Source organism: Anser anser, assembly GCF_964211835.1.
Source record: "Anser anser genome assembly, chromosome: 8".
In the NCBI taxonomy this organism is placed as follows: Eukaryota; Metazoa; Chordata; class Aves; order Anseriformes; family Anatidae; genus Anser; species Anser anser.
In genome coordinates this window covers 21952017-21979981 of record NC_139728.1, presented here as the reverse complement: position 1 = coordinate 21979981, position 27965 = coordinate 21952017, and the positions used below count along the sequence as shown (strand labels likewise).

The following is a 27965-nucleotide window of genomic DNA, read 5'->3' as shown; positions in this document are numbered from 1 at the left end:
GGGCTTTGTTCACGGGGTAATTTGCTTTATGGAATAAAACCTGGTGGAGATTTTTGTTGGAGTGGCTCTGGTATTTGTCACCCCAAGCTGGCAGCCGACACGCATCCGAGGGAATTTCCCCTCCTTCGCATACCTGTGGGCTGTTCTCATGTCCCCGGCTCGGCTGTAGCCTTGCCCCAGTGTTCATATTTGGCTTTTTAATCTTTTCTCGTAAATCAGCGTTAGAGGGAGGAGTGTGACATCCCTGAGCCCCCCCCAGTGAGTCCCTGACACAAGAGAAGGAGTCAAAGCCCTGGGGCCCCAACACCAGCCCCTGCTCCTACCACCAGACATGATACGCAGAAGTTAAATGATCGCGCTGGAAATTTCATCTCGAGCCAGGCGGCTGGCAAGGGCTTAGCACAGCCATTCCATCAAGGTTTCAGGCTCCAAATCTTGCTTGCTTCAAAGCTCTTTTTCCTTGGAGGGCTTTAGTGGTCAAATTTCCCTCTAGGTGCTGTAATTCTCTCTCAAACTGCTCTGCGAGGCTGTAAAACCGCAGGGCGGGTGGGGGATCGCGGGGCTGCGGCACGGTGGAGGTCTGGGGGCACCCAAGGTGCAAACCTCAGCAAAGCGACCGCTGGCATCTGCTGGGTGTAAGGGAGGGGGCTTGGCCCTGGCCCCTTGCTCCAATATTTTCTGGCAGCTGGGTCATTGGTGGGAAAGGCAATGTGCAGGAGAAGTGAAGGGGGAACGATGAACCCACAGCAAGCGCTGGGGAGGTTCATTTCCACAGCCTGACAGTGGCAGAAAGCACTCTAAGGTAGCTAGGAGGACATACTCTGGGCTCAGGGAGGTCTGGGGCATGGCCGGCTGGGACACGTCTTCAGAAAGTGCCCTCCCAAGTTACTCTGGTGTCGGACTTCCCCACGGGGACCCAGGATGGCATGAAGGATTTTCAAACAATGACCAGCTCACACTGGAGAACGGCACCGTGGAGCCATGGTCTCAAGTTCAGTAAGAGCAAGGACAGCCTCCATCCCTTCCCATGGGCGTGAAGCATCTGTTCCCACTCACACAGAAATGTCTCCTTGGTAAAGAACTTAATTCCCCACCCCTCCTCTTCCTCCTGGTGTCTTGGAAATGCCATCAGAGAAGGATGCTAAGAGGGTCCCGGACTCTCCTTGAAGTCCAATGCTGAGAAAGACCTTTCCCAGAGCGGGGCCCCCTGGTGTGCTTTCTGCGAAGGAGATGGGTTTTCAACACTTTTTTTTTTTTGCACCTCTGTCTGCTGCAAAGCACAGGCACAAGGCAGCCCCAAGGCCTGTGGGGGCTGGATGGGCTGCCCAGCTCTCAGCAACATGAAGACCGGGGCACCAAAGGCTGTTGCAGGCCTTGGGGTGAGCATCCAGGCATGCAGTCTGGGCATACGGGGCGAAGACAACAGTGCTGTGGGTCATCTGGGGACGGCAGGACGTCTCGCAGCCACCACTCGGCTTGCTGTCACCAGCTTTGCTGGCTGAGTGGCAGTCAGGGTTGGACAGCAATCCCGCCCCGAGGCTCGCTGCGCTGCGTACTCTGATCCACTGAGCTTGGTCTCCACAAGGAAGCCCCGAGGATGCTGAGCACCGTGGTGCTGAGCACCGCCTCTGTGCCACTCTCCTTGCCTCTCCAATGAGCCCAGGCCCCGGGCAGAGGCGATGGCCACAGCCCCCAGTTTACAGGCCTCGCTTGGCCGTCACTGCCTCGGTCAGCCCTGATAATAGAAGAACCTGATACAATAATCCTGCATTCATTGCATCCCCTGTTGAGTGATTGGATTTTCTTTGACATATTGCCATGAAAATTGACCCAGCATGGTGAGTGACAGCTCTTGAGGGGCAGGAGAGCGGGGAGCGAGGAGCACGTTTACGTCTGGGCTCCTGCTGCCAGGAGAGGTGTCTGCAGGGGTAACTGTGGGGAAGGAATGGACTTTCCCAGAGGGTCTTCACATCCTAACATTGCTGAATTTCAGTGGGCACGGAGGGAAGCAGCGTCCCGGGCTGCCACCTCCTCCTCCCGAGCCCTGTGTGGTTACTAAGGGGGCTTTAATACCAAGCCCACCCGGCAGGGAAGCGCCCGGCCTGCCCGTGGCACACAGGCCTTGCCTCCCAGCAAAAGCCACCTAGAAATAATGAATCCTCCTGGGCTGAGAGGCTTTCAAGCTCTCTGAGAAGGGAATGAAAGATTTCCTGATTTCACCCTCTCCCTCCCTGCTCTCGTGGCTTCTTGAAGTTAATGTTCTTAGGCCCAGACGTGACGGGCAAAGGGAAAAGATCCATGTGGTGACAGGGGACGATTGATCTCCTTTACATAGAACGACTCTCCAGTCCCAGTTTAATCCCCTCGCTCAAGGCAAATGGGATTCTTTGTCAATGGAAACTTCAAAAGCCCGTCCCTGCCGAGAGATGGACCTTGTGCTTTATCTGCTGTCTGTCAGTCACTTGCTGCGTGTCCCTCCAAACAGCTCATCCGTCTTCCCACCCGCCCCTCTCCCGCTCAGGCGTTATTTCGCAGGTGCCCTTTCCAGCTCCTTTGGGACATCCAAAGGCAACCATAGGCCCTGTGGGTCTTTATTTTCCCTCACAGGTTTGGGAAACGGATAGGTTTACCTGGGAGCTATCCATGCCTGCCGGGGGCACGCTGGCTCCCCAGCCCCTGGCCCGGGGGGGCAGGCAGGGTGTTTATGTGCTTGGCGAGGCACCGGCCCTCACGGGGAAAGCCTGGAGCTGCAATTTCTACCCCTGGTTTTGATGTCACGTTCCAAGTGCTTCAAAAAATTACCCAAAATATCCAGAAAAAAAAAAAAAAGGCGATCAAGAGCTGAAGTTCCCAGCATTAAAGCTATCACAGAGGCTCCCTGAGCTGGCTGCATCAGGGTGCATGTGCCCTCCCCAGGCTGCTGGCACGAAAAGTGAAGCAGAGCCTGGGCCAAACGCAGTGTGGTTTTCAGTGGCTGTGCAAAGGGACTGTGAGTGTCCAGCCATGCTCCTGGCCACCCATGTGCCTGCCCAAGCTCTGATCCTTCCCGCAGCAGCGTCATATTAAGGGCAGCTAATTAGTGAAGGATGCCTTTTGCAGCGATGCCACGATGTTTGGTGCATTTTGTTCCCCTGAGCCAAGGGGACGGGAGGTGGGTACTGAGGGGATGGGGATCCAGCTGAGGAGGGGTTTTTCAGTGATCTGGGCTCCTCCTCAGGTGTGCTTTGGTCCCCCCGAGGCAGCCCCACTCCCCTCTTCCAGAACTGGCATATGGCTCTGGCTCCGTAGCTTCCGTGCATGATTTCACAGCCTGAGCTCTGCGTGCGTGTGATCAGCTCTCATTAGCTGTCATTAGACACAATCTGGAGTCTTGGAGCCCGCTGGGTCCTTCAGTTTCACTGTCCCCAAGCTGCACGGGGACCCGGCCGCTCCAGCACAGTGGGGGAATAAGGACAACATCCCCTTTGCTGGACTGGCCACAGAGCATGGCACTGCTGGGGACAGCCCAGGACGGCCACCTCGCTGGGGAACAGCGAGTGGCGGGGCAGGGTTTGGGCTGGGAAGGTGACGGGGAGTAGGGAGCAGCCCTCCGGGGTAAAGCGTGCCGAGCTGTGCTCACTTACCTTGGGGGTGCCTGCTGCCATGGCATCCTTCAGGATGGAGTTCTTACTGCCAAGAGAGAAGAGAAGGGGGTCAGAGCCACGAAACCGCCGCGGTGGGCAGTGTGGGAGCTCAAACAGCAGAGCACACAGCTCCCCATCCCTGGAGCAAAGGGGGCCTCCTTGTCCTGGCCGAGGAGGGCACAGGACGGAGGGCAGTGCCAGCCATTTCCCCAGCTTGCAGGGGCTGGAAAAAATATGGTCCAAGGAGCAGAGTCCAAGAACGGAGCCACCCAAACCCAGGTGCTGTTGCTGGCATGATGCAGGGTCCAGCCCTGTCCCTGGGATTTTCACAGCTCCTCTCCCACCCTGGGGAAAAGCGGGGAGCAAGCCTGTGGGGGCAATGGGAAGAAACCCACAGCAAGAGGAATGTGGGGTGGTGAGCCCAGCATGGAGTCAGGCGTGATAAAACAGGAGGAAGGGAAACAGAGGGAGATTAAATCAGCGTAAAGAGCAAGGGAAAGAAGATCCCCGCTGCTCCAGCCACTGCCGGAGGCTGGAGTGATTTGTTAATTCAGCTTGCTCCCTGTTTAGCAGTGAAGGAGGTTCCCGTCAGGGTGCTCCTCCTTGCATGCCCTCACCAGCGGGAGATGCTATAGATTTAATAACACCTTCCCCCCTCCAGACAGGTTAAACTTGAAACAATTACGTATCAAAGCCGACATGGCGGGGAGGCCTGCACTGTAATTTTTTGGTTATTAAAGTAATCTCTCTCATGTAAATTCTCCTGCTAACATGCTGCAAACAGCATTAGGAAATAAATTATTTCCCCGTGATTCGATTTGTCAATGCAAAGCACCTGCAGCAGGCAAAAGGCTCTTGAAATATGCTGCCAGCCCCAGTGCCGGAGCTCGCAGGCGCGGGCTGGCGGGGCGGCTGGCTGCCCATAGCCCCGGGGAGGTGATGGATGGGTGGGTGGCGGGGGGGCTGTGGGGGGAGGCGGGGGCTGGAGGGGGGGGGGGGATGGAATTGTGTTTAATAACAAAATTTGTATGCAAGCCCGCATCCCAGGCTAAGGATGAGTGATCGGCAGCCAGAAAGTATTAAAAAGCCTCGCTAAACAGATGCTGACAATAGAACAAGACATATCAAATCAGATCTACTTCAGGAGCATTAATACACACACGCCCCCCCCCCCGCGCGCGCGCGCGCCGCGCCGCACACACACGCTCCTTTCTTCTCAATCACAGCAATATGGGAGACATCAATAAATTTTTATGAGACTTTTAGAAGATCAACATGGTACTAGATGTGACAAAAAAGCAATGTGCCTGTCATGTTCGCTTTGTCGGGGACACTTTAGCCCCAGATGCCGAGCTGCAGTGGCAGCGGGGAGAAATTGAATTTGGCTGGCTTTAATCTGCCTTGATTTGGCAGATGGCTGGGTGTTATGAAATGAGAAGGGATGGAGGAAGGTGTTTTCTCCCGGGGCTATGGCCCCTTCCTTCCCCAGTGCCACCATCCTCGCCCTTGCCCCAAAACGGGGGGACACCCGTGCTTATCTGTCACCGCTGGGCCACCCCAAATGCCGGAGCACTGCTCCTGGCCCCGGGGTCAACGAGGTGCTTTAACACGAATCTGCAGCAAGCAGACGGTGTTCCCAGGTGTTCCCAGGGTGTGCTGCTCGATGCGGACATGTGCAGAGCATTTTGGGGGCGTCGCAGCCACCATCCCTGGTGGCTGGTGCCTGCAGAGCGAGGGATGCGCTGCCAGATGCTGGGGGGGTGCAGGATGCCACCGCGCCCCATCCCACTGCTCTGCCACCTCCCCGGTCCCCCGGCCCTGCCACCACCTCCCACCTGGGCCCCTGGCACAAGCAGCTGGGGATTTCTGCACCTCCCGCAGTACCTTGACGTTCTGAATTGCCCGAAGTGTGAAACAACGCTTTTTTCTTTTATAATGCAAACACTAGGTTAAAAAAAAAAACAACCCATTTCCTCCCTTTTCTCGTTAAGGGTGTTTAAAATTATTCCTTTTCGAGGGCAAGAGGAAGAATCTCATTAATTCCTCCCAGAAATGGCTGTAGCACCAGGAAACCGGAGTTCCCAGGATGAGAGTTCCTCTGTTCGGCTGAAAGGTTACCGTTGGGACCAGGAGGGAAGGGCTCGATTTAAATAACTTGGCAGAGTTTATATTATTCTCCATTTGGAGGACTGCTGACAACTACGCCCCTCCTTGCAGTTCAGCCCTGCTCTACAGCAGTCATTCGTTTTTATTTATTTCCCGGGACGGGCACAAGCTCTGGCCACAAGCCCCTGCGATGTCAGGGTGGTCAGAGCAGGTTGTTGCCCAGATCCCTCTCATCGAGGTTCCTGAGCCTTCCTCCAACCCATCCCATCCCGACCACTGCTGGGACAGCCCCGTCTCTGCCTGGCTGCTCTCCTCCATCCCATTAAATGACCCCGTGCGTGACCCACGCCACCCTCCCCGCCTCCTAAGGATGCCGGGAAGGGGCCGGGAATGGAGAGGCCATCAGCAAAGAGAAGCCTTCCTGTCCATAAACACCACCGACAAATTAAAAATGGTAAAAGGGAAATCAAGACCTTTAAAGTTCAAACACTTTTCGGTGCCTTTTAAAGTTTTTTGCTCTAGGCCCTTGCAGAGAGCACAATCTTTGGAGACCTTGGGATTCTCTTTAATCACCCAGCCAGGCTGCAGTGGTCTGAAATGATTACACATTTACATAGTAATAACCCCAACACTCCCCACATTATTTCATGGCTAGCATATTTCCACTCGGAGAGTGATCCATGTGTTTTAAATTATAACCTGTACATAGGAAATTAGTTACTAAGTACGATATTCACAGGCTCGTCTGACACTTCTAATTAAGGTGATTTACACAGAATTATCCTACGAAATAAAAAAATGGTGTTTTGCTAGCTAATAAAATATAATTACTACCCGCTTTTATAAGTTACAGTTAGTTTTAATCTATTTGGGGAATTGTTTATCTAGTTCATTACAGCAAAACAACTTCTTTGCCTTTTAGGCAATCCCCCCCAAACTACCACATAAGAAAGGAAATGTCCTGGAGAGACCCAGCAGTCTGGGCAGCCTCGGTCTGTCCCCCGAAGGCTTTGCGTTTCCAAACGGGACCCACAGGGGCTGTGGCATCCCTGCGTGTGCGGATGCTCAGTGCCACTGCTGGGGACAACACGAGGTCCCTGCTCCGGTGCTGTTGGCCTGGAGAGGCACCCAACGGGCCCCCTCGCCGGAGGGCTCCGCATTTATTTATTTTTATGGCTCCTGCCTTTTGGGATGTGCTTGCCAGGAAAAAAAAAAAAAGAGTCACATGCAGGGAGCGGTCCCCTTACCATCCCCATGGATGGAAGCTGCTGCTGCCCATCCTGAGAGCCCAAGGCGTGAGCGGGAGGTTAAATCATCCAGTTGTGTTTTATCACGAGCAGGGCAGTACTTGCCCTTTTTCTTTAAGCTCTTGCAAGCCAGGAATGTTGTAGCAGCATTGGGAGACCGAGAGTGCTCCGAGGGGACACCTGGGCCCAGAGCAGTGGCAGCGCTTGCCTAAAGTCACAGTGCCAGTGCCAGAAGAAGCCTGGGGGCTCCACGCAGCCACCTGAGCTCCCCAGGCGTGGTCAAGTGGGATTTAATGCCACAGAGCCCCCAGCCAGGGTTAGGAGGAGCATCCCTCAGGGATGGGCTGCGCTCAGCACCTCCCCACGTAATTAATAACAACTGCACGAGAACAAATTCCTCGAGCCCGGGCAGTTACACGTGTTTGTGCTCAGCCCTTGCTGATGCTGCATTGCCACGCTGCTGCTGCTATTTTCCAGCCCTGCAGAACAACCTCATCAGCCCCCGGGAGGTGACAGCACCAGCCAGAGTGCGTCCAGCTCCCGCACGGCATCCCGCAAAGCCAGAAGCTTTCTCCACGCCGTGGCCAGAAAGCTGCTGATTTATTTCTTTCAAAACAATCCGGTGGACACAATTTATTTTTAGCGGCTCGGGCGCCCAGCCTCGGGACGGAGCAGCGGCAGCGGAGCCGCACGGCACGAATGCCGGCAGGGAATAAGCAGCAGCCGGGCAGAGAGGGAATTGGATTTTTGTGGACGCCAGTTTAAATAAGTGGAAGTGTCACTTGAAGCCTAAATAAGGAAATGAGGGTTTGATTATTTCTTTTTTTTTTAAACTACACAAGGCCAAATCCTCACCCAGCCGCGGGTGACAGCTCCCCGGAGCAGCTGGACGTGATCCGTGCTGTCAGGGGAAGCACGTCGGGATTTTTAACCTGCTCCAAATGCTGATTTAAACACCCCCTGCATCCAATGGGGAAAAGGGCCGAGCGATGGTAAAAATTGCCAGAGACCCTGGAGTGGGGCCCAGTAGCCCTCTGCACCTCCCCATCTGTGCTCCCCAAGTGCTCTCCCAGTCAATATTTGTGAATCCCCGGTGCCCAGCATGCAGGCAGCTGTGCCCAGCCCAGAGCAACAGAAATGCATCAGGACCGCCAAGCACCCCAGAGAGGGACCCCAGGTCCCTGCTTGCTCTGCCCCCTTCGTGCTCACAGCTCCTTTTTCCCTGCTGAGGTTTCCCCCCATCGCTGCCCGGGTGCCCCGTGCCCCCGCTCAGGGTGGGCGACAGGTTTCTGCGGGTTCTGGGTGGCAAAAAGGCAGTGAAGGTGTGTGGGGCGAGGGCGGGATGGAAAAATGTGTCGCTCTTTGAAAAGGAGGTGGCTGGAAGAATCAAGAGGGAAGTCGGAGGGAAAGGTCATGCATGAGATTGATCCGGGGGGCTCTTTGCTACCGCGGCTGTAATGAGTGTTTAATTATTCCCAGCTCACGTGGCGGTTCAGAAGAGGCTCCGCAGAAGGCATGCGTCGCTCAAGGGAAAATAACCGACCGAGGATTTATTTCTCACCCCTGCTCTCTGTGCGTACCCATCCAGTGCTGGCCCCCCCATGCAGCTCTGCACCCCCCTGCCTCCTCCTTTTCCCCCGCGGACCCGTGCCATGGGGTTAGGGCATCGGCTTTGGGCGCTGCCAGTCTGTGGGCACTGCCAGGAGCACTCCTAGCACCTTAAGGTGCTGTTGAGTGAGGACGCACACGAGTTTTCTTACCCGTCCTGCAAACGGATGGGAAATGCTCTCAGCCCCAGGTCGTGGGGCTGCTCAGCATCCCGGAGGGGCTGCAGCGGGACGAAGGGTCGGGGCTGCGCTCTGTGCGCGCGGGGGGGCCGCAGGGTGCGCTCTGCCCTTTCTGTCCACGATTAATCTGCCACTGCGAGGGGCAGGGACACAAATCAGAGGGGGATGAAAAGAGGATAAATCCACGGTATCAGCAGCACCGCATTCGCTAGATAATAAACAGACTCCTCTCCTCATAAATTTCCCTCCTTTCCCCCATGGTTCCCCACCAGTGACACCAGCAGGTGTGGACCTGGGCTCCTCCGAGCCTTCCTGGTGTCCCAGATGATGGAGAGAAGATGGGGACTCTGGTCTGGGCAGGGATCCTTCACCCCGTACACACACCTGGGTGCAGTGGGGACAGACAGGACAGCTTTGGGGTGGCACAGTGAAACCCCATCCAAGGTCATGGGCTTTAGGTGGTGCTCGGGGCATTTGTTGGGTGACACCAGCACGTGGAGTGGGTGGTGGCAGCGCTGCAGATGCATGGCAGGTGACCCTGTGCCCTACCCAAATGTCCTACAAATGCTGACACTGCCAGGTGGGTTTCTCTGGTGTTTAATGTAAATCTGGTGGGAGCCACGCTGCCACATCCCACGCATCCTGAATCCAGCCTTCCAGATGCCGAGCAGCTCTTGCTGGGCAAGGGAGGATGCAAAAACCTTCCCTGCTCCATCCTGGAGGGAAATAGCTGCTCCCCAACACCGCCCCTGTCCCAGCAGCGTGGATTTTGCTGGGGGCTGACGGCTGCAGGGCCAAGCCCGGAGGCACCCAGTCCCGTCGCCGCACAAAGTACGGTCAGGCACTTAATAGCACCTGTCCCCACCATCTCCAAGCGTGGATTTATGCCTCGAGGGGTCACCTCTGGTGAGACTCTAATAACACGACTTTATTAGCTTTCTTGTTCCTTCTTTTAAGATACAGGAGCACGGGGGGAGGAGGGCAGCGGCACCTCGCGAGGAAGAGGGGGGTGCACGGGTGGGAAGCGGCTGCCCTCGCGATTCCCCTTCTCGGTGACAAGGGGGAGAGGGAGAAAAATGATGCTCCCTCGAAATTTATCATGCACCCAATTACAATGTTAATTGGCAAGTCCCAGAAATCAATTAATTCGCAAATTTTTTTCAATTAAAAATTAAGATAAATCATAAAACGTTATTAAGCAAAGGCCAAACTCCGTGAACTTTTTTTTTTGTAGGCATCTGTTTTTTTTTTTTTTAATTTAAATAAAAAAAAAAGAGCTGTGTTGCCAAAGCCCAATGCCCTTGAGTGCCTTTGCTGAAGCGCAGGGGGCTGTCATCAGCAGGACTGGGCTGAAGACAGATAAAAAAATATCGACCAGTCGGACACACTGCTTCTGCTTTATTGATCAGGCGGGAATTTAACTTGCTGTGCATATCCACCGTGTCAGCAAGGGCCACGGGCGAAATTAAAAGTACTTGGCTTGGAGATGTCGCCTTGATACCGGGGGGTGGGGAGAGAGGGAGGGGGACGGAGAGGGGGAGCAGGGGAGGAAAGGAGAAGAAGGAGGTGGAAAGAAAGAAGGGGGAAAAAGCAGGAAGAGCGACAGAAGTCGAGGAGCGGGAGGGAGACGTTGAGTAGGGTCAACGCCTGCTTTTCCCTGGCTGCCACCTCATATGTTGGCCTGGCCTCCTTGCCCTCTTTGGGGTGCTCCCAGGTGACTGATGCATATATGAGGGAGGGAAACAGGATATGTTTTAGTGGGGCTCTGGACAAGAAGCCCCTCTCACCTCCAAATGCCTCCAATCTCCCTCGCCCAGAGGCTGGGGGACCTGCAATGCTCGCACAAGAAGCCTGGGAAGTACCTGGCTGTCAGGTTAAAGTCCCCAGGCATAAATCGAGGAGACCTGAGGTGAGAGCCATGACCCTGCTGTGACACATGACAACAGAGCTAATTTGGGTTTTACGCTCTCTATTTATCCTGCTGGGCCTGGCAGCCTGGCTGTTTGCCCCCCCTGGTCAGCCTGCTCCCACTCGGGGAAGGGCTCCTCCAAGGGCCCTTTGGGGAGGCTCAGGGCTCAGCACAACCCCCAGGGCTGAAGCAGCCCCTCACCTGGGGCACTGTGAGGAGCAGCTGTACTTAAACACCAGGTTGCCCGAGCAGGAGAAGGGTCAGAGCCAGGTTTAGTAACTTGCTGGGGGTCCTACCTGCGGTGCCCTGCCAGGAGTAACGCTGAGAGCCCGCAGCACGTGGGCACGCAGGGACCACATTGCTGGTGTGCCCTCACCTCGTCCATCAGCCCCAAGGTGTCTGGGTGGTTAGCATGGCATGACTTTAACCCAAAAGGCCACCAAACACTGAGGAAGCAACCCGTGAGAGGATATGAAATCCAGGATGCCTCTCCACACACCTGGAGACATCTTTCAAGGACAGTGACCGTCACCTGGGTGGAGGTGGAGTGACCAGGCCATCTCCCAGGGTCCCGTAGCCTTCACATTTTCCTCCTATATTGCCAGCATCCGTGTTATTCATTACACCCCATGCCTGGAGCTGCCCCTGACCCCCAGGAGAGCCACTGCCTGGCAGGGCGAGGATGCTCGGTGCGGCGCCAAGCTCTGAGGCTGCACGTCGTGCTTCCAGCCTGGCTGCCAGGGGATGGAGGGGTAGAAAGGGCAAGAGGAAAAGAGCCGACATGCAAACAAGGGAGAGAAAGCTTCAGAGTGATGCTTGAAGGGAGATTTAAGCCTTGGCAGAGAAGCAGTGGGAGGTGCTGTGGGAGCTGGAGCTGCCTCAGCCCCGTGTTTGGCTCTTTCCCTCTCACATGGATCAAAACCGGCTCCAGGAGCCAGACTAACCCTCTCCTGGGCATTTTTCCTGCTTGGAGGTAGGCCTTCCTCCTGCACCTCACTTTGCCTGACAGGACTCGGTTCCCTCTCCGTGACAGTGTCCTTGAGGTCACCAAGGAGCAGCCCAGAGCACTTTCCACGTGCCCCAAGGTGAGAGGCCCCGGTGCCCTCTGTGTTCATAATCAGAATCGGGACAGAAGTTGCTCCCAGACACACCAGAAAGGTCACCGGGGGAATGGCTGCTAAGCATCCAAACCCCTTAAATAAAGGGACAGAGACAGCCCTGCCTGAGCTCACACCGTCCTTCAGTCCCCAAAGTGGGAACAGAGCTGCTGTGGTCTGTCCCTGCTCCCCTCTCTGGGCCATTCCCCAGCTGTAACGATAAAAATGATTCTTTGGGGAGGGGAAATCCCAGCTCTGAAGCACAGCTTTGCTGCTGGTCACACAGGGAGGAATCTGCTAGATGCCACACGGAAATAAAACACATTTTTATATATAATAAAATACATTTTTAAAAAGAGCACTGCATTTTCAAGAACAGGGCATCATGCTATTAAAAACCAGTGCATCCAAAGGCACATTTCCCAACCTTCAAGTGCTTGACTCAGCAACTGTAATATCGGTGAAGCGACTTCCTAAGGCTTTTTAACGGCCCTCAAACCCAAGCCATAGCCCCAAACCTGCCTCTCTTCTCCACCCTGCCTCTCCCATGTTCCTATTCAGTCGCTGCCCAGGAAGCAGCGGGCAGGGTTTGAGCATCCCCATCCCCAGGAGCTGTGGCCAGCACGGGGCCCAGCTGTTATAAACACGAGCAAAACTCTCCTGACCCTAATTCTCAGGAACAGTCGCTCCGTTGTGACGCTGCAGACGGAGCAGACACCGAGCGGCGAGGTGGTGGAGGTGACGGAGGGCAGTGGTTTCAGCAGTGCTGTCAGAGGAAAGCACTGCCAAAACCTGCCCTCTGTGCCTCGCCAGCGCTGCTCGTATTAACCTGCAGGAGCACGAGCAGAAATACACCTGTACGTGCAGGGGGATGTGTGTGCCTGCCTGCACGAACACCCATGGGTGCTGCTCATGACAGCTCGAACAAGGTGTAAAACAGGTGAACGTGAATCAAGGAGACCCGCATGCAGTGCTGGGGTAGGCTTCATGCAGAGCATCCCTCCTGCCGCTGTGCTTGTGCTCCGCCAAGGTGAGCTGGGAGGTAATTCCTCTTCGGAGGAGGAACACCAACAGTCCTGCCTTGCAAGAGTTAAACCCCATAAAAGCGAGGCTTGTAGTTTTGTTTTCTTTCAATTTATACCCTTCGCTTAAAGAGGTGGGGGGGGGGAAAGAAAGGAGGGAGAGAAAAAAGAAAGCCAGGTGACATATTCTAAGAGGGAGCACCGAAAACGTGTTAAGCACTTCAAAATCTCATATATTCAATCGGCCTCTGGCAAGACATCTGCCTAATGTTAGCGCTTAAATATCCTTTTCCATTTTACATGCATTCAAGTCTCATTTGAGCGAAATGAAACGGTATTATTAAAGGGAGATTTTGCACAAATGGCCTGAATTTGACATGTCAAGTTCAATGAGGCTGTTACATATGTAACACCGAGAAGGGCTCGGAGGCTGCCGGCTCTTGAAACAGCGCCAGTGGCTCAGAAATGAAATTTGCATTCAGAGAGCCTGGCCTCGCCGTGCGGAGCCGCGCGCGGGGCTCAGCCGGGTGGTGCCCGCCGTGCTGGTGCTGCCCGCGGGGAAGGGCTGTCCCTGTCCCTTGGGGACAGCAAACCCGTCCCCACGGCCCAGCGAGGGGCACGTCGGCTGGGTGGGCAGCAGCACTTGGGTGGCTCCCTCCTGTCCCAGCTCCCGTGATCGCCTGGAGGAATCCCTTTTCCTCCTTCCCTTCCACTGCCTCCACCGTGCGCTGCTGAGCTCTCTGCGCCAGCGATGCCCAAAAAACCCCGTTGGAGGCAACAGCACAGGGCAGCCCCACACTGCCAGCCTCTCCCCTCTCCATCGGGCCCCAGGGCAGCCTCGTGGGCTGTGCTGTCTCGGGGGAATTCGGGGCTGCTGCCAGCACGCTGCCTCCCTGCAGCATCCCCAGTGCTGCAGGCTCAGCAGGCAGGAGGGGATCTGCCTTCCTAACCCCCCGTGTTGGAAATTTATGATTTTGTTGCAAATCATTAAGGTTTATTAAAACTTAACAGCGCAAGCCATGATTGGCTACATCCTCTTTAAATTAAGGAAAAAAAAAAAAAGAAAAAAAGAGGCCCTTGGAAAGCAGCCCCCCGGTTCGCTTCTCCCCATCAGGCTGATCAGTAACAGCTGCTCAGCCATTTCGGTAACGAGTCGGCATTGGCAGGGAGCGGCCAGGGCTGCCGGTGCCCGTCACGTTTATAGGCCTACATTTTATTTTTATGTTTATTGGGTTATTTGAGATCATTATTAGTTTCTCTCTCCTCTTGTTGATGTGTTCTCGCTCCCGGCTCCTACGGGCAAGGAGGGTGGGGGAACGGGAGAAGGGGCCGCCCGAGGGACGGAGCCCCTGTCCTGCCCTCCGCAGCGGGCACACCGGCACCGTGCACGGCCGCTGCCTGCAGCTCAGCCTGCTTCGCCCCAACCCGCAGCCTAGATTGAGCGTTATCTATCACGGAGCGGAGGGAGTCGTTATTTAATAATTAATCAAGACCTCTGCTTCTTCTTTGCCGCCTGCGTGGCCGAGCGGAGCGGGCGAGGGAAGCGAGGGCAAGCCGGGGAGAGCTGTCTCCTCTCTAACTGCTGCTGTTATTTAAAGGAATAATGCCATTCTTTTTCATTTGTCAGCTGGCCCACAATGGCCCTTGTCACGCTTTATGATTTAGAGTTTCCTTTCCTTTCCCATTAAACGCCACCTTCCCATCACCGCCTCGCGCCAGCCGTCCTCCGCGCCTGGCTCGCGGTTTCAGTTTCGCTCTGATATTGGCCCAACTTCTTTGATGGGCTCCTCGGAGCGCTAATTGCTTCTGTTCATTTAAACCTGTTCACTAATTTGCAGTGGCCCTTTATTAAGTTGGATGCGGCCCAAATTACGCCATAAATTACCCTCGCGAGGGGAGCGGATGTCGCGGGGGATAAATGGGCTGGCTCTTCCCTGCGCCCTCCTTCCCTGCGCACCGCTGGGGAGCGCAGGATCCGGCCCGACGCTGTGCGGGTTCTCCCTCTGACAGGTCCCAGCCCACCTGGGGACCTCCCTGGCTCTCCCCCTCCTTTTCCCTTCCCTCTGTAATGTTTATTGCTCGGTTGCAAACAAGATCCCAGCCAAGCTGGGGCAGGGATGGATCCGGCTACCTCTGTGCTTGCCGCAGCCGCGTGGAGCCCCTTGCCATGGCACACATGCACGCGCTGGTGCAGGCACACCTCCTCCTACTCCTACCACCTGGTGACGTAACTCAGCTCCTAGCCCTCCGTTTGATTCCTTTCCTCACCTTTTAATGACCGGGGAATTCATTAATAATTGAAATAAACACGCTCTTTTCCAAGGCTGCTGAGTTTTATTATGGCAGGGGCAGGGATCTGCCAACCCTTGGCTGCAGCCATTTCCTAAATAACTGCTAGCAGTTAAAATACAATTATTATTATTTTATTTTATTTTATTTTATTTTAAAAAAGAGGACTTTGCTGTGCTGGGGAAAGCGGCAGGAGCTGAAGGCAGCCGAGGAGCAGCGTGCATGCACACTACAGTCCTGCTCCATCATGGGACATGTCCTGGCTGCAGCAACATCCCATGCAGCCAGGACGGGGCCAGGCTGAGGGTACCAGGGCTTTTGCTGTTTTGCTCTGCTCACGGCTCTGCCTCCATCTCCTCTGGCATCCCAGGCTGGAGGTGCCGCGGGTGGCTGCTTACCTGATGTTCAGCTGGGTCAGCTTCTCCAGCTCCTGCTCCATGTGCTCCTGCAGCTCCCCAGGGCGAAGGAGGACCTGGCAGATGGGGCAGATGGGAGCCTGGCTGTCAAACAACGTCGCTTTCTTTTTGCCTGCAGGGAAGGAGAAGAGGGGAGAAAGCTTTAGCTCCTGTGCAGCCTCAGTCCTGGGGAGGTGGCCGAAAGCAGCATCACCTGCACCCTGCTCTGAGCCCTGTCCCCCAGCAGTTTGGTTTGGGTACAGCGGCTGTAGGACAGATTTTCTCATCACTCCTGCTCCTGAGCAGCAGGCACAGAGGGGGTCTGGTGGAGTCTAGAAACCAGCAAGCTTTTTTCTAGTATATCCCCATTTCTCCTTCTTTCTCATGCTCCTTGTGGCAGGGACTGGCCCTGTCCTGCAGACAGGCACGAGGGCATCCCAGTGACACAGTTTGGGGGGGAAACAGCCCCATTTCTGGGGTGCCACTCCATAACCCCAGCTTTCCCCATTTCCAGAGCAGACAACACGGCTCAGAGATGGATGTCACGGTGTTCCTCTCTGTTCCTATTAACTAAACAGAAAATTAAGAAGAGCCATCTTAATGCCCCTTGGCACCCCTGGAGCCAGGTGGTCAGGACCCCAAAGGGCAGAGCCGTTCGCCCCTGGACGTGGGTGCTGCAGTTCCCCTCCTCGTCCCCAAACGCCACCCCTCCACGTCCCCAGCCCCACCAGCTTTCCCTGCTCCGAAGCCAATTTCCTCCAGCTCGGAAACTTTATTGCCCCCGCTGTAAGGAATATACAGTGCCTATTTAACCTAAAATAAAACTCTAAAGCAAACAGTGAAGTTTCAATAAAAGGGGAAAAAAAGCTCAGGGGTGCCCGGGCCCCTCTCTCCCGGCTGTATTAGCAGCTCTGCTCATGAGAGGGCGTGCGGAGCCCGGCTCAGATGGCTGCGGCGGGGAGGAACATGCTTTATAGCCGCCTGTTGTCATCCAACGCCAACCCTCCTGCTGGATTATTTATTTATGTATTAGACATGGATCAAATTGGTTAAATCCGAGCGAGAGGCAGTAATGCACAATAAAGCAGCCAGTGCTGGATACGAGGGGGCTACGTGCGGCGTGGCCTTCCAATCAGAAGCCAAAAGGTGCCATTTTATGGCTCCTAACGATGGCAGAGCCCAGTTAAATGCATCCCCGTTAAAGGAATAGACCTTCTCCAAGTATAAAGCATTGGCGCAGGCAGCTTTACTGGGGCCCTGCTGCTCGCTGTGTAAGCGCCTGGCGCAGGCGTTTAACGAGAGGAAGGGTCTGAAGGAAGCTGGAGAGTCACCTTGGCCCATCGCTGCCTTCCAGCAGGACCCAGCACATGTGCCTGGGCTGCTGCCAGGATATCACCTGCCCTCTTCTTCAGCCTCCCGACAGAAGAGGTGGGAAACTGAGGCACGGAGAGGGGCAGCGTTATGGGGCTTCCCCTGCCTCGCCTGGATCTCCATCCACCGGGAACTGTCCCACATGCGACCCGGTGGAGAGCCCAAGCTGGACTTGAGTTGATCCCAACAGCTCCTTGAGGAGCCCTGGGCACATCCCTCGGCTCCTCGTCCCCCCATCCCGATCCTCCTGCAGCAGAGGGGAGGACGAGGGGTGCTGCCACATGGCTGGGAGCACCTCCCTCTTTCTTCCTCCTGCCTTCATCTTTAATAATGCCCAGAAACCAAGCCCAAAGAAGCAGCTCCTGCTGACCCTTGCGGGAAAGGTCGGCATTTCAGTAATTCCACCTTCCTGCTGGAGCCTTTCCACTTTTGTGTAGCGGGGGCCCAAAATAGCCCAGGAGCATCCCCGACCACCTGCTATTTATAACCCCAACTTCGCAGCAAAACAATGGAGCTGTCTGAGTCTCCTTCCCAAAATAAACAGGCGGCCTTTGAGCGGACGGGAAATCCTGCTGGATCCCTGCTGAGGGGCGTGCAGATGGACGGGGGAGCAGGCTGCCCTCCGCCCTCCTGCCTTGGCCACTGCCGTGGGACCCGCCAGCCCCCGTCTGCCACCCTCAGCCTGGGACGGGGACACTCACGGAGGGAGACCCGGAGGTTGGGGGGTGTTTGCTGGGGGGGGGGATGGATGATCCTGGACCGTGGTGGCAGCGGTGGGATGGGCAGCACTGGACGTGCAGTTAGGGTCCCACCTAGGGACCAGGTGCTGCTCTCCCTGCTTGCTCCTTGTGGGTTGTTGGCTGGCATGCAGAGCTGAATTTGGGTGTCAACATCTGGGCAACTGGGAGGGATCTCAGGCCATGGGACGGAGCCTTGCTGCCTTCCACGGCCATTCCCAACCCCAGCCCCACAGGACGGGACGAGCAGCAATGGCCTCCTGCACCACCTACACCAACGACACCGCGACAACTCCGTGTCGGGGAAGGACGTGACGGCTGTCACCCTGCATCCGCTCAGAAGGTGCTGTGACAGCGGGGCAAGGTCCCCTGGCCCCAGCGAGCGTGGGGGGCTGGGGCCCAGGCTACAGCAAGGGCTTCAAGAGGGGCAGGAGAGCAGGGCCCCCGCCACGCTGCCAAGCCCCCGGTGTACAGCCTGAAAGTGGGAGGCAGAGGAGCCCCGGCTCCTGGCCCAAGGGGCTGACAGCTGCGCTTTGGCAGGCGCTGGGCTAAGTGACAGTGACAGGCAGAGGGGAGGGGACGGTCCTGGTGCCAGCAGGACACCTACGCCAGCCTCCCCAGCTCTGCCAAGCTCCCTGTGTGTCTCCCTGGATCAGCAGGGCCGCATCTGCAGCGTGCCCAGGGGCCCCGTGCTCGCCCACGCTGCCACGTCCCACAGCACCCAGCTCCGTGCCACGCAGTGCTGGGTGGCAGGGAGGGAGAGGACAGCAATCTCCAGTGTTTGGGAATCTCCAGTATTTGGGTTTTTATCTCCTCTCCGGAGCTGGGGCACCCAGGTGTTCAGGGAGAGCAGAGGATGCCGCGAGCGTCTGGACCAGGGTGAAACGCGGGGTCCAGATCCCCGAGCAAGCTGGCCCCGTGCCTGCACCAGCAGCAAGTGCTCCCCGTCCTGCCCTGTGCCAAACCTGCTCCTGGGAGACCCTGAATGGCTCTTTTCAGGCTTTTGTTTTTTGGCAGCTGTGTTTTTGTTTTCCTTGCCCCTCTCTCTCACCGCCGCTCGGCTCCAGTGTTTACCCTCCTCGTCTCTGCCGCGCTCCCCCCCGCCGACCCCCCGCTCGCCGGTGCCAGAGAGATGAAAAGGCAGAGCCGTGGTGCTCCCGCTGTTTGCATGGTCTCCTGGGCTCCGCGGAAATGTTGAACTCCAAGTGTTGAAACTGAATATTTCCTGCTCCGACAGCCGAGCGCCCGATGCGCAGACGCACCCCTGCGCGGAGGAATTTGTCCACGGGCCCCGTCAGAGGGCGTCTGCAAACGGATCCCAGCCCAGGTGGGGAACGATCCCGAACCCTCCCGATCCTGCTGGGGATGGACGGACAGATCCTGGCCTCAGCCGCGCCGACACGAATCCAGTGTAATTCCACTGGGTCCTGAGCCAGCCTGATCCACCCCAAAGGGCTCCTAACAGAACCTGGGCGCCGGGCTGGGAGCTGGGCTCGGGCCTGCTGAGGACTTGCTGGAAGAGCTGGCCACAACAAAGATGGGAAAAGCTATTTTGGAGAGTTTCAGAGGAAAAAAAGGGACCCAGCCCACCAACGGCCCCAACAGCATGTGATGTACGCAGACCTTCATCACTACGTAGCACAAAAGCTCCCAAGTCACTCTGCGTGAGCAAAGTTAACAAGGCACGAGGGCTCACCCTGCCCAGGAGCTCAGCAAGTTGCCAAGTTAATGGAATAAATTGTTTATAATTAAACTCGTTGCTCAGCTCTGCTATTGCAAAGCCAGCACAGCTCGCCGGGTGCCACCGTGGGTGGTGGCAGGTGGGAAATGCTCATGGGGACATGTTCCCTGCTGAGGATCTGCTTCATCTTGCCTAAAGGCCCTTCACTGGGCAGACTCCAGGGCATCCACCTGGGTCTCAGAGCATCTTCTCACCACACTGTCCTTCCTCACGGCCATTAGAAACTCTCCCTTTCTTCACCTTGTCCCCGGGAGGACCAGCACTGCTCTCCCAACTCCTAATTTTCCGGCATCTCAAACTGTTTTCCACTTGTCTGAGTCCAGAAAACCCCCCTTCTCTGAGACGCCTCCCTCCATTTCATCCTCCCATTTTCTCTCTCTCCCTCTTAAACACTCCATCATTTAACACCCATCACAGCCGGTTGATCTGAAACCCTCCTGAATAGCAATGACCCCGTGCCGGGGCCCCGCGTGCCGCTCCTGGGGCCGTGCCGGAGCCAGGTGGGTGGTAATGGAAGTGCTGACACCGGCTCCTTGACAGCACCGCCGCTGCCAGCGCCTGTAATAATCCCTCCTGGCTCCCCCTCGGCTCGGCTTCTGCGGCGATTATTTTCCATTCGGTGATGGGCCTGCTGTTATTTGTGTACTGATAGCAGATATCTCGTGTGACAAGCTTCCTTTCCTTCCAGCTCAAAAAACAATAATTCAAAGAAAGCCCCATATTAGCTTGGAAATAGCCAAGCGCTCGCTCCTCTCCCCGCGAGCCCGCGCAGCGTCCGAGGAGGCTGGCGTGGCGCAGCCCCGACAGTAAGTGGTGGGGAAGGGGCTTCCACGGCCAGGGGAGGATGACAACGGGCGATGAAGGTGGAGGTGGCTCTGGGCAGCACACAGCACCTGTCCCCGCAGGAGCAGAGCCGCTTTGAAGGACAAAAACTTCTTGGTGGTAAGGGGAGGGAGCAGGGTAGCGTTGCTCATCGCTGTCCCATCTCCCTGCCACGCAGGGTGATTTAATGGTGTGCTCATGGGGCCGCATCCTGCCTGCTGGGTGCCTTCTGGGGTCCTGCTGGCTTTGGTTGGGCACAAGAAGTGTCCGGATCACCGTGGAGTCACCCTGTGTTGAGCAGAGCTGCAGTTCTCCGGAGCAGGTGCATTTTGGAGGGCAGTGCACGCAGGAAGGGAGCAGGGGTCCCGAAAAGTGGCTTTTTTGCAAGCTAAGGCTTTGGAGGAGGCACCTCTCCGTGCCACCACAGGCACCAGCAGAAGCTGGACAGGTGTTTGCTTGACAGTTCCTGGGCCGGCACATGGAACGGGGCCACCCCTGCCTTGAATCCAAGTAAGGGGCAGGGGTTTGTACTTCTGTGGTCAGGGAGGACAGACGGACAGAGGGACCTCTGTGACCCCACGAGCAAACCGGGCCGCAGCAAAGAGCCAAACTCAGCCCCTGCACCCCTGCAAAGAGCCCGATCCCCGGTAAGCTGCTGGGCTGCCAAGCAGCTTAGCAAATACACCTGCTTCTCCCGAGGCTAAAAAAACATCTACGGTGGGATCCAAGGCAGCAAAGCTTGCTAAAATATTGACTTCCTCCCAAAGAAAAGAGTTGCTCTCGCATCTGCCTCTCTGGGTGCAGAGTTGCGCGGCGCTGCTGCCCGGTGGCCCCTGGGGACTGGCTCCGTGTGTCCCCCTGGGGCCCTGGGGGACACCGCAGGGGAGGCTCCTTGGAAGGGAGGCACGGCCCCGTCCCGTTCTGGCACCGTGTTTCTGGTGGGCTGCCGAGAACCCTCCCAAAGCCCAGGACCCCAGGGTCCCCTCCCAGAGCCACCTCCCCATCCGGGCTCTCTGTCCGCGGAGATCGCGGCTGCCCACCGCAGGATGGAGGAAGATGGATTGAGCTGGGCAATAATTTAAGAAACTGAGTGAGTCTGTACATCCAATCACTTTACAAATCAGGGGAAAAGGAGAGAGGAGGAAAGGAAGGAGGGGGGGGGGAAGTGAAAAGGCCGCGCAGGGAAATGCATCACAATTACTGTCTCAGCTCTAATGAGGAGCCTGTCATGAGGCTGTCATCCTGCGGAAAGCCACCTACTCAGAAAGATTCAATAAAAAAGTAGCAGAGAGATAAAAAAGAGATATATTTCAGCCCTTGCTAATATTCTTTTCATTTGTCCCAGCACAAAATAAGATACTGCACTTAACCGGCTCGGTTAAAATGAAAAGCGGGGGGGGGGCGGGAAGGGAGCAGCATTGATCAATACCACTAAAAGCCGGGAGACACGGTGATGGAGTGCAATTTTTTTGTCTGTGCTGAAGCATAGCAGAGGCCCGGGCGGGGTAATTTATGATTCGCACGCATGCTGGCTAACTAGAGGCTGACAAGACAATGAATCCTCGATGAGAGGAGCGCGGGCCGGGAAGGGAGACAGTGACAGGGTCCTGGGAGGGTGAGAGGAAGAGGAGGGCTGGGGCCCCGTCGCTTCAGAATGGCCCAAGTGCTTGCAGAACGAGGTGCTCTGGGGCTGCGCATCCAGGAGTGGCAGCCTGGTGACATCCACCTGGCCTCTGAACCCGTTTGCTGGTACAAGGGGCGCTTTTTGCCCCTTGCCCAAGCAGCCCACTGAGCTGGGGTAGCTGCTGTCCCCGTGGGACAGGTTGGAGAGGAGGAGATGCTCAGCTGCATCGCCAAAGTGTGCCTCGATAACCGGTGCTCTGCATCGGTTCCTGGGATGGAAAGACCTGCAGCAAAGCACCTTCTGCGGGCTGCCAAAAAGTGACGACAGTGGGAACTGGAGAAGGTGGGAGTTTCGCAGGAACGTCTCGGTGTCTGGCTGGGAGCCCACAGGGGAGCTGGGTCTGCTGCCCCGGGCACTATGCGGGGCCTGCTCCATGCCCCGATTGCTTCCTACGTACCCAAAAACAGGGTGCAGAGGTGAGGGGGAGCAGCAGCCCTTCACTGGGGCTGGGGAGCACTGGAGGGGCTCCTCTGGGTGCCCGCAGGTCCCACGCACCCTGTGCAGTGCACATCTGCATCCTCCTGCTCCTCTCCATCCCCGATGGAGCAGCTCCCATGCCCTTGATGTGTGGACAAGCCATTTGGTTGGGGTTACACCGAACTGCGCCCGCAATTCGAAGGGCCGATGGGGCAGAGCCTTTCCCTGCCTCCCACCCGCTCCCTCCCCCCCAGCTTCCAGCTCCTCTCCTCCCTCGGGGGTGTGTGGGGCACATATCGAAAACACAGATATTGAACTGTCAAAACTATTTCCTACAAGAAAATAGATTCATCAGCTTGCAGCACGCAGGGTCATTGCCACATTTTCCCCTCGCGCCAGCACCTGCACATGCCGGCGCATACCCAATGCCTCTTCGCAGCACCGGCACTTTAGCTTGTAGCTCAGGGCCCTTAAGTGACTTTGAGAAATGGATAATCGATTATAATTCCACGGGCCTCTCTGCAGATTTATCCGGAGAATGTATAAAAGCCAGGGCTTGGGAGAAGCGGGTCCTTCTGGCCAACACGTCAATTGCCTGCACTCTCCGTGCCCAGCTCGGAAAATCGCATCCCGAGCACGACTCTGTTTAATCCATCAGTACACAATCAATGCACTCTGTAATCAACTCTTGATCACTTAATTTTACACATGTTGGCTGAATCCCTTTGTTTAATCACTAGATCAGGCCGCCTTGTTGCGCTGCCCCCTCCCAGCTTAGCCCCCCCGACCCCCCACCCCTCCCCGCCAGCTCCGCCGCCCGGAGCCTTCGTTTCACCTTGAGGAAGAGCTCGGCGAATTGAGAGAGCCACGAGGCAGCCAGGGAAGGGCCGAATGGAAAACAGAGAGAGCAGAAAAATAACTCCAGAGAGAAAGAAAATATTTTCCCTCCTCTCTCCTCCTAGAGCTTGTCCCGGCCAGTTCCAGCAGATGAAAGAAATCGCCGCTGGGATTTAAAAGAGAGCCAGATGTCCTGGCTCCGAGGGGGGCGGCAGGTCAGGGTGCCACACACCAGCACCCATCACACGGCTCCCATCCAGCCCCTCCAGCATCCTCCCCACCCCATCATTACTTTGACTGTTTCAGCAGCCGAGGCCATTACGAGCAGCGGTTCTTGATCTTTCCCTCCCAGAGGCATCCTTGGGAACATCGCTCCCATCTCGCCGGGGCTCATCTTCCTTTTTATGGCAAGAGCGCGACCCTCGGGTTGCGAATGCGTGTAAGGCAGCTATTTGGTGCTTCAGCGTGATTTATCTTGCCAGCCTGATGCCACCTCACCCTTCACTCCCGCTCTGCTGGCACGCCGGGGTCAGCGGCCGGGGGACGCTCATGGGTGGGGGTGTCTGATGGCACAACATTGAAATGCGCTGGGATTTTACATGTGTTCGTCTCGTCCTGCTGCCGAATAACCCTTTCCAGGAAGAGTTTGCCGCTTTTTAAGAACCCGAGGGCTCGGAGATGGGTTAACCACGTACTTGCAATTCAGACGTGGATGGTTTTGACCAGCCATGCACTGCACTCCCCATACCTGAGCACAGTCATCCATAACCCCCAGCTCCGGATGAAACCCTCCTTTTAAAAGAGGCTTTGATGCTGCCTCTAATTTGGCACGTGGAACGACTGCTGCTCACGCTTGCTTGCAGGAATAAATGATGGGATATGCCTGAACAAGAGGGATCTGTGAGCGCAATTGCCAGGGGAGCGTGCAAATGTTAGCTTTGCTCAGGAAACGCGCACAAAACTGCATGTTGACACCGAGAGGCCAGTTGTAGGACAAAGCCGGCGCGTATGTTTAAAGAGAATTCCAGTTGCTATCCTATAGCAAATAGTCTTCAAAGAGCCCCTGGAGCTCTCGGCTTCTCAGCATGGAAAGAGGAGTTTGTACAAGATGAAACACAAATAAATAGTTTACCGTATAAAAGATATCCGAGGCAAAGAGTGAGATGCAAGTTTTAGATCTCGCATTAGCCAGCTGTGGTTTTATTGGTCCCCAAGTAAAAGCTGTAAATAAAATACAAACCTAACCTGCATATTGTCAAACTACATTTAAAAAAAAAAAATGCTTAATTGCACTCGAGAGCACCGAGGGGCGAATTGGTGCGCGGTGCATCACAAGGCAGCCCGCAGAGCTGTTAGTAAAGTGTAAATCCAAGAGCTGGACAAGAGGAGCTTTTTACCTTGGGATCTGCTGACAGGTACAGACTATTCGGCCTCACTAATGTAGCTCGCTCCTGCTCCCGAAACTTCTGGTGAAGGCTTAGCAAGAGCAGACAGCAGCACAGAGAGCTGTCTCTGCTCACGCTGACGTCGGTGGCAGGGAGGAAGGGTGGGTGGGATGCTGGGACCCCGTTTCCTTGATGCCAGGCTCCTCTCTGGTGGCAGGGAGCAGCCACCCCCCCGTGTAGGTGAGCACAGCCCTGGTGACAAGGACTGAAGTGGCCAGCAGGGACTGGTGCGTGACCAGAGCATCTCCTGTCCTGACCGCTGAGGGCAGGGCTCCCCTCTGCACCAGGCTCTGACCCCCCTATTGAGTTCTCAGCTCTTGTCATCCACTTTTCCTTTCCACCGTGTTCCTTCTTTAAGCCTTGATCTGTGCTGACAAGCGGCCAACTCCGCAGCCACCCCACCTGGCTCCGTTTGAGGGACTGCTCGTGCCAGCAGAGCCACTCCTGGGATCTGCCGTGGGCTCCAGCTGGCCATAGAGCCCCATCCACAAGGCTCATTCCCGCTGTCCCCAGGTCTGTCCTCCTTCAGGGCGGCCTGTTTTCCATGGCAATGGGCACAGCCACACCAGGTCACTCTGTCCCCACGGCCCCTGGCCGTGGGATCAAGGGACCATCCCCCCAGGGGTCTTCTCCACCTACATGCCAACGCAGGCAATGACAGTGTCACATCCCTCCCGCTGTTTTCAGGTGGAGGGAGGGAAATAAGGGGAAAAAAAAAAAAAAAACAACCTGCCAAGGACTAATTAATATTTAATTTACTGCAAAATGTACTTATTATTCCCAAGTAATTGGCCGCCTGCACAGCTGTGACCACTAATGAATAGAGGGGGACAAGATGCAGGGACGGGAGGCGGGGGGGGAGCGCAGGGGTGGTGTTGTCTTTGATCAGACTGAACTGCCTGCCTTTAATGTGCATAATAAGAAAACTTAAACAGCTTTTTTTTTTTTTTTTTTTAAGATCTAAAAACAGCCATGATGCCACTAATGGATTGCGCTTAGCTTATTGCACTGTAATCGCCCTGTTATCACTGCAACTTTAACGAGGGGGAAAAAGGACTTTGGAAGATGGCATTTGCAAATAGGTTGTTGAATAACGCTGCTGCTAAACACAGGGAAAACAGGCAAGCCCTGCTTATTGTGATTCCTCGCATAGATTGCCAATACCTGAGGCACTCAGCATCCCCGTCTCTATTGCTGCTTTTCGCTCCGTGATTGAACTATTGGCTCATTTAACTCTAAGGACGGGAAATATTTTTTTAGTTGCTAATAGAAGCGTGGCTCGGCTGTGGCCCAGGCGTGGGTTTCAGATCAGTTTTTCTTGATGGCTCATTCTGCGGAGGGAGTTAATTTCACCCCGGTGCAGAGTGCTTAAGTGGGATTTAAGTGGCGCGCGAGTCTTTCGCTGACCCCTCTGCACAAGGTGAAATCTACCCTGAGAGCCTGCCCTCCCCGGAGAGCGATGCTCAGCACGAGGCAGGGACGCATCCTGACTCCTGTTCAGCTGCTGCCAGGATCTGGCACTTCCCATGCGCAGGCGCAGCTCCTGGGGATGGGGACACCCTTGTCCCTGTGCCTCTGGGTGTCTTGGCTAAAGCATAAGGAAAGGTCCCTTCGCTGTGTTGAGGGATGTGGAGGAGCACAGGGACCTGCCTGCACCGGTCCCCGACTGCTGCCTCCCACAATGTCACTGTGCCTGTCCCCTTTTGCCACGATGCCTTCTTCAACCCCAAGCACCCCTCACTCTCCTCCACCCCATTCCCGACCCCCGTTAAGCGCCTGGCAGTGGATGTTTACGATGGCACCAAGGCCTCGGGCCGAGTTCCTCTCCTTGCTTTCCACGGGTGCGAATCCGAAGCGGCTCCACGGACTTGGACGGCGTGAAAGCCAGCTCAGCGCTTGGCTCCGCCGCGCCTCTCGGCATCCAAGCCCGCCGAGCGCTCGGCCGGGAGACGTGCCGTCACGGCCCCACGCCGCCGGCGGGGCTCACACCCCCCCAGCTAACACAAACAGCTCGCCAGACGCTGTCCTGGGGGGCTGCGAGGTGGCAGGCGGCCACGGCACACAGAAGGGGAGGGAACGGCCCCGGAGGGGGAGAATCGGGGCGAAGCATGAAAGCAAAGACAACAGCCAGCGCTCTCACCCGAACGGCTGGAGGGGGTTCAAAGCAGCCCACGGGAAGGAGCAAAGGCAGCGTGGATTTGGCAGAGCTTGGTGGGGCCGGGAGGGATGGCCCAGGGCTGGGCAGTGGGTGCTGGAGCTGGGGACCACGGGGATGAGCCGGCCTCATCGTGCCCAGCCTGGCGGCATGGGCAGGAGGTGCTGGCCAGGTTTAAAGGGCAGCTCCTGCTCCACCTTCCTTTCCCTTGGCTTGCAAATCCTTCCTTTGAACCTGCTTTGAGTCTGGCTTGGAAGTTTTCTTTGAAACGGGATGTTTTTTTTCTCTGAAACGTCCCATCGCTTGCTAATTTTAATAAGTGGGTGTTTTATAAAGGTGCAGCAAAATAAACTCCTGTCTGTTCGTGGCTCTGGAAAAGGACAGAAAACAAATAAAAGCGAGCAAACTGCGCAGCAGTGGGACAGGGGCTGGGGGCAGCCAGGGGGCATGGGGTGGCCGGGATCTCCAGGCACTGCTTTAAAACCCAGCCCCAAACCACATTTCTGCCTTGCTCCCCGCAGGCACAGCTCGCAGGAGAAAAGCTGCCAGCAGACGTTAAAGCAATTTTGGTCGGGCTCCTGGCACGCTGAGCTGGCGTTTGGATTTTCCCTTCTTGGTGCTGCCTCCCTGCTCCCTCCCCGGGCTCAGGAAGGAGCTGGCTGTCAACCCACTGACTTTATTCTGTATTTTATTAAACACGATCAGAGAGGCGTTGGCTTTTTTGGTCCTACCTCAAGGCGGCACTCAGCCGGCCTCAGCATCTGCCAAAATAATAATTAATATGCATTTGATTAGAGGCCAATGCGCTTCGTAAACACGAATCGCCACTGCCTGCTCCCTGAACAGCTCTGCCCCTATTTCCCAAAAAATAGCTGCAAAGAAATGTCTTGTGGCTATGGCATGAGATGGGGACATGGGGCATCTTACAGCCCGGCCCTGCCAGAACTGCCTGTTTGATCTCACTCATTTCCCCATGCTCTGAGCCCTTGTTTCTTAAAAGAAGACAATAATCCCCTGGCTGTCCCCTGTTCTGGCTGCCTTCTCCCTTCAGACCTCAAGCTCGATGGGCTCCTCCTTACCACTCTCTCCCGTCCTCCCCAAATAAAAACCCAGCACAAGCAAATAAATAAATAAATAAAAATACACTGCCCAAGGGAATTTAAAAATCCAACCAGATAGGCACTATTGATGTAGAAATATAAACGCTGCTATTTCGGTGGCGGCTTCGTGGGCCCTAAACCTGAGCTGCAAAGGAGATTGTTGGGTTCGATTTGTCAAACT

General features: G+C 55.9%; 1 protein-coding gene across 8 annotated transcripts in view; it reads right to left on the bottom strand.

Moving 5' to 3' along the window:
• RNF220 (ring finger protein 220) overlaps nt 1-27965 on the bottom strand; it is a 195558-nt gene that overhangs the window by 64596 nt on the left and 102997 nt on the right. For all 8 annotated transcript variants that reach the window (XM_083846882.1, XM_083846880.1, XM_083846886.1 and 5 more), the window contains 2 exons: nt 15479-15608; nt 3624-3669 (listed from right to left, as the gene is read on the bottom strand). In XM_083846882.1, the coding sequence (XP_083703008.1) occupies nt 3624-3669; nt 15479-15608 (176 nt within the window). The remainder of the gene's footprint in view (nt 1-3623; nt 3670-15478; nt 15609-27965) is intronic.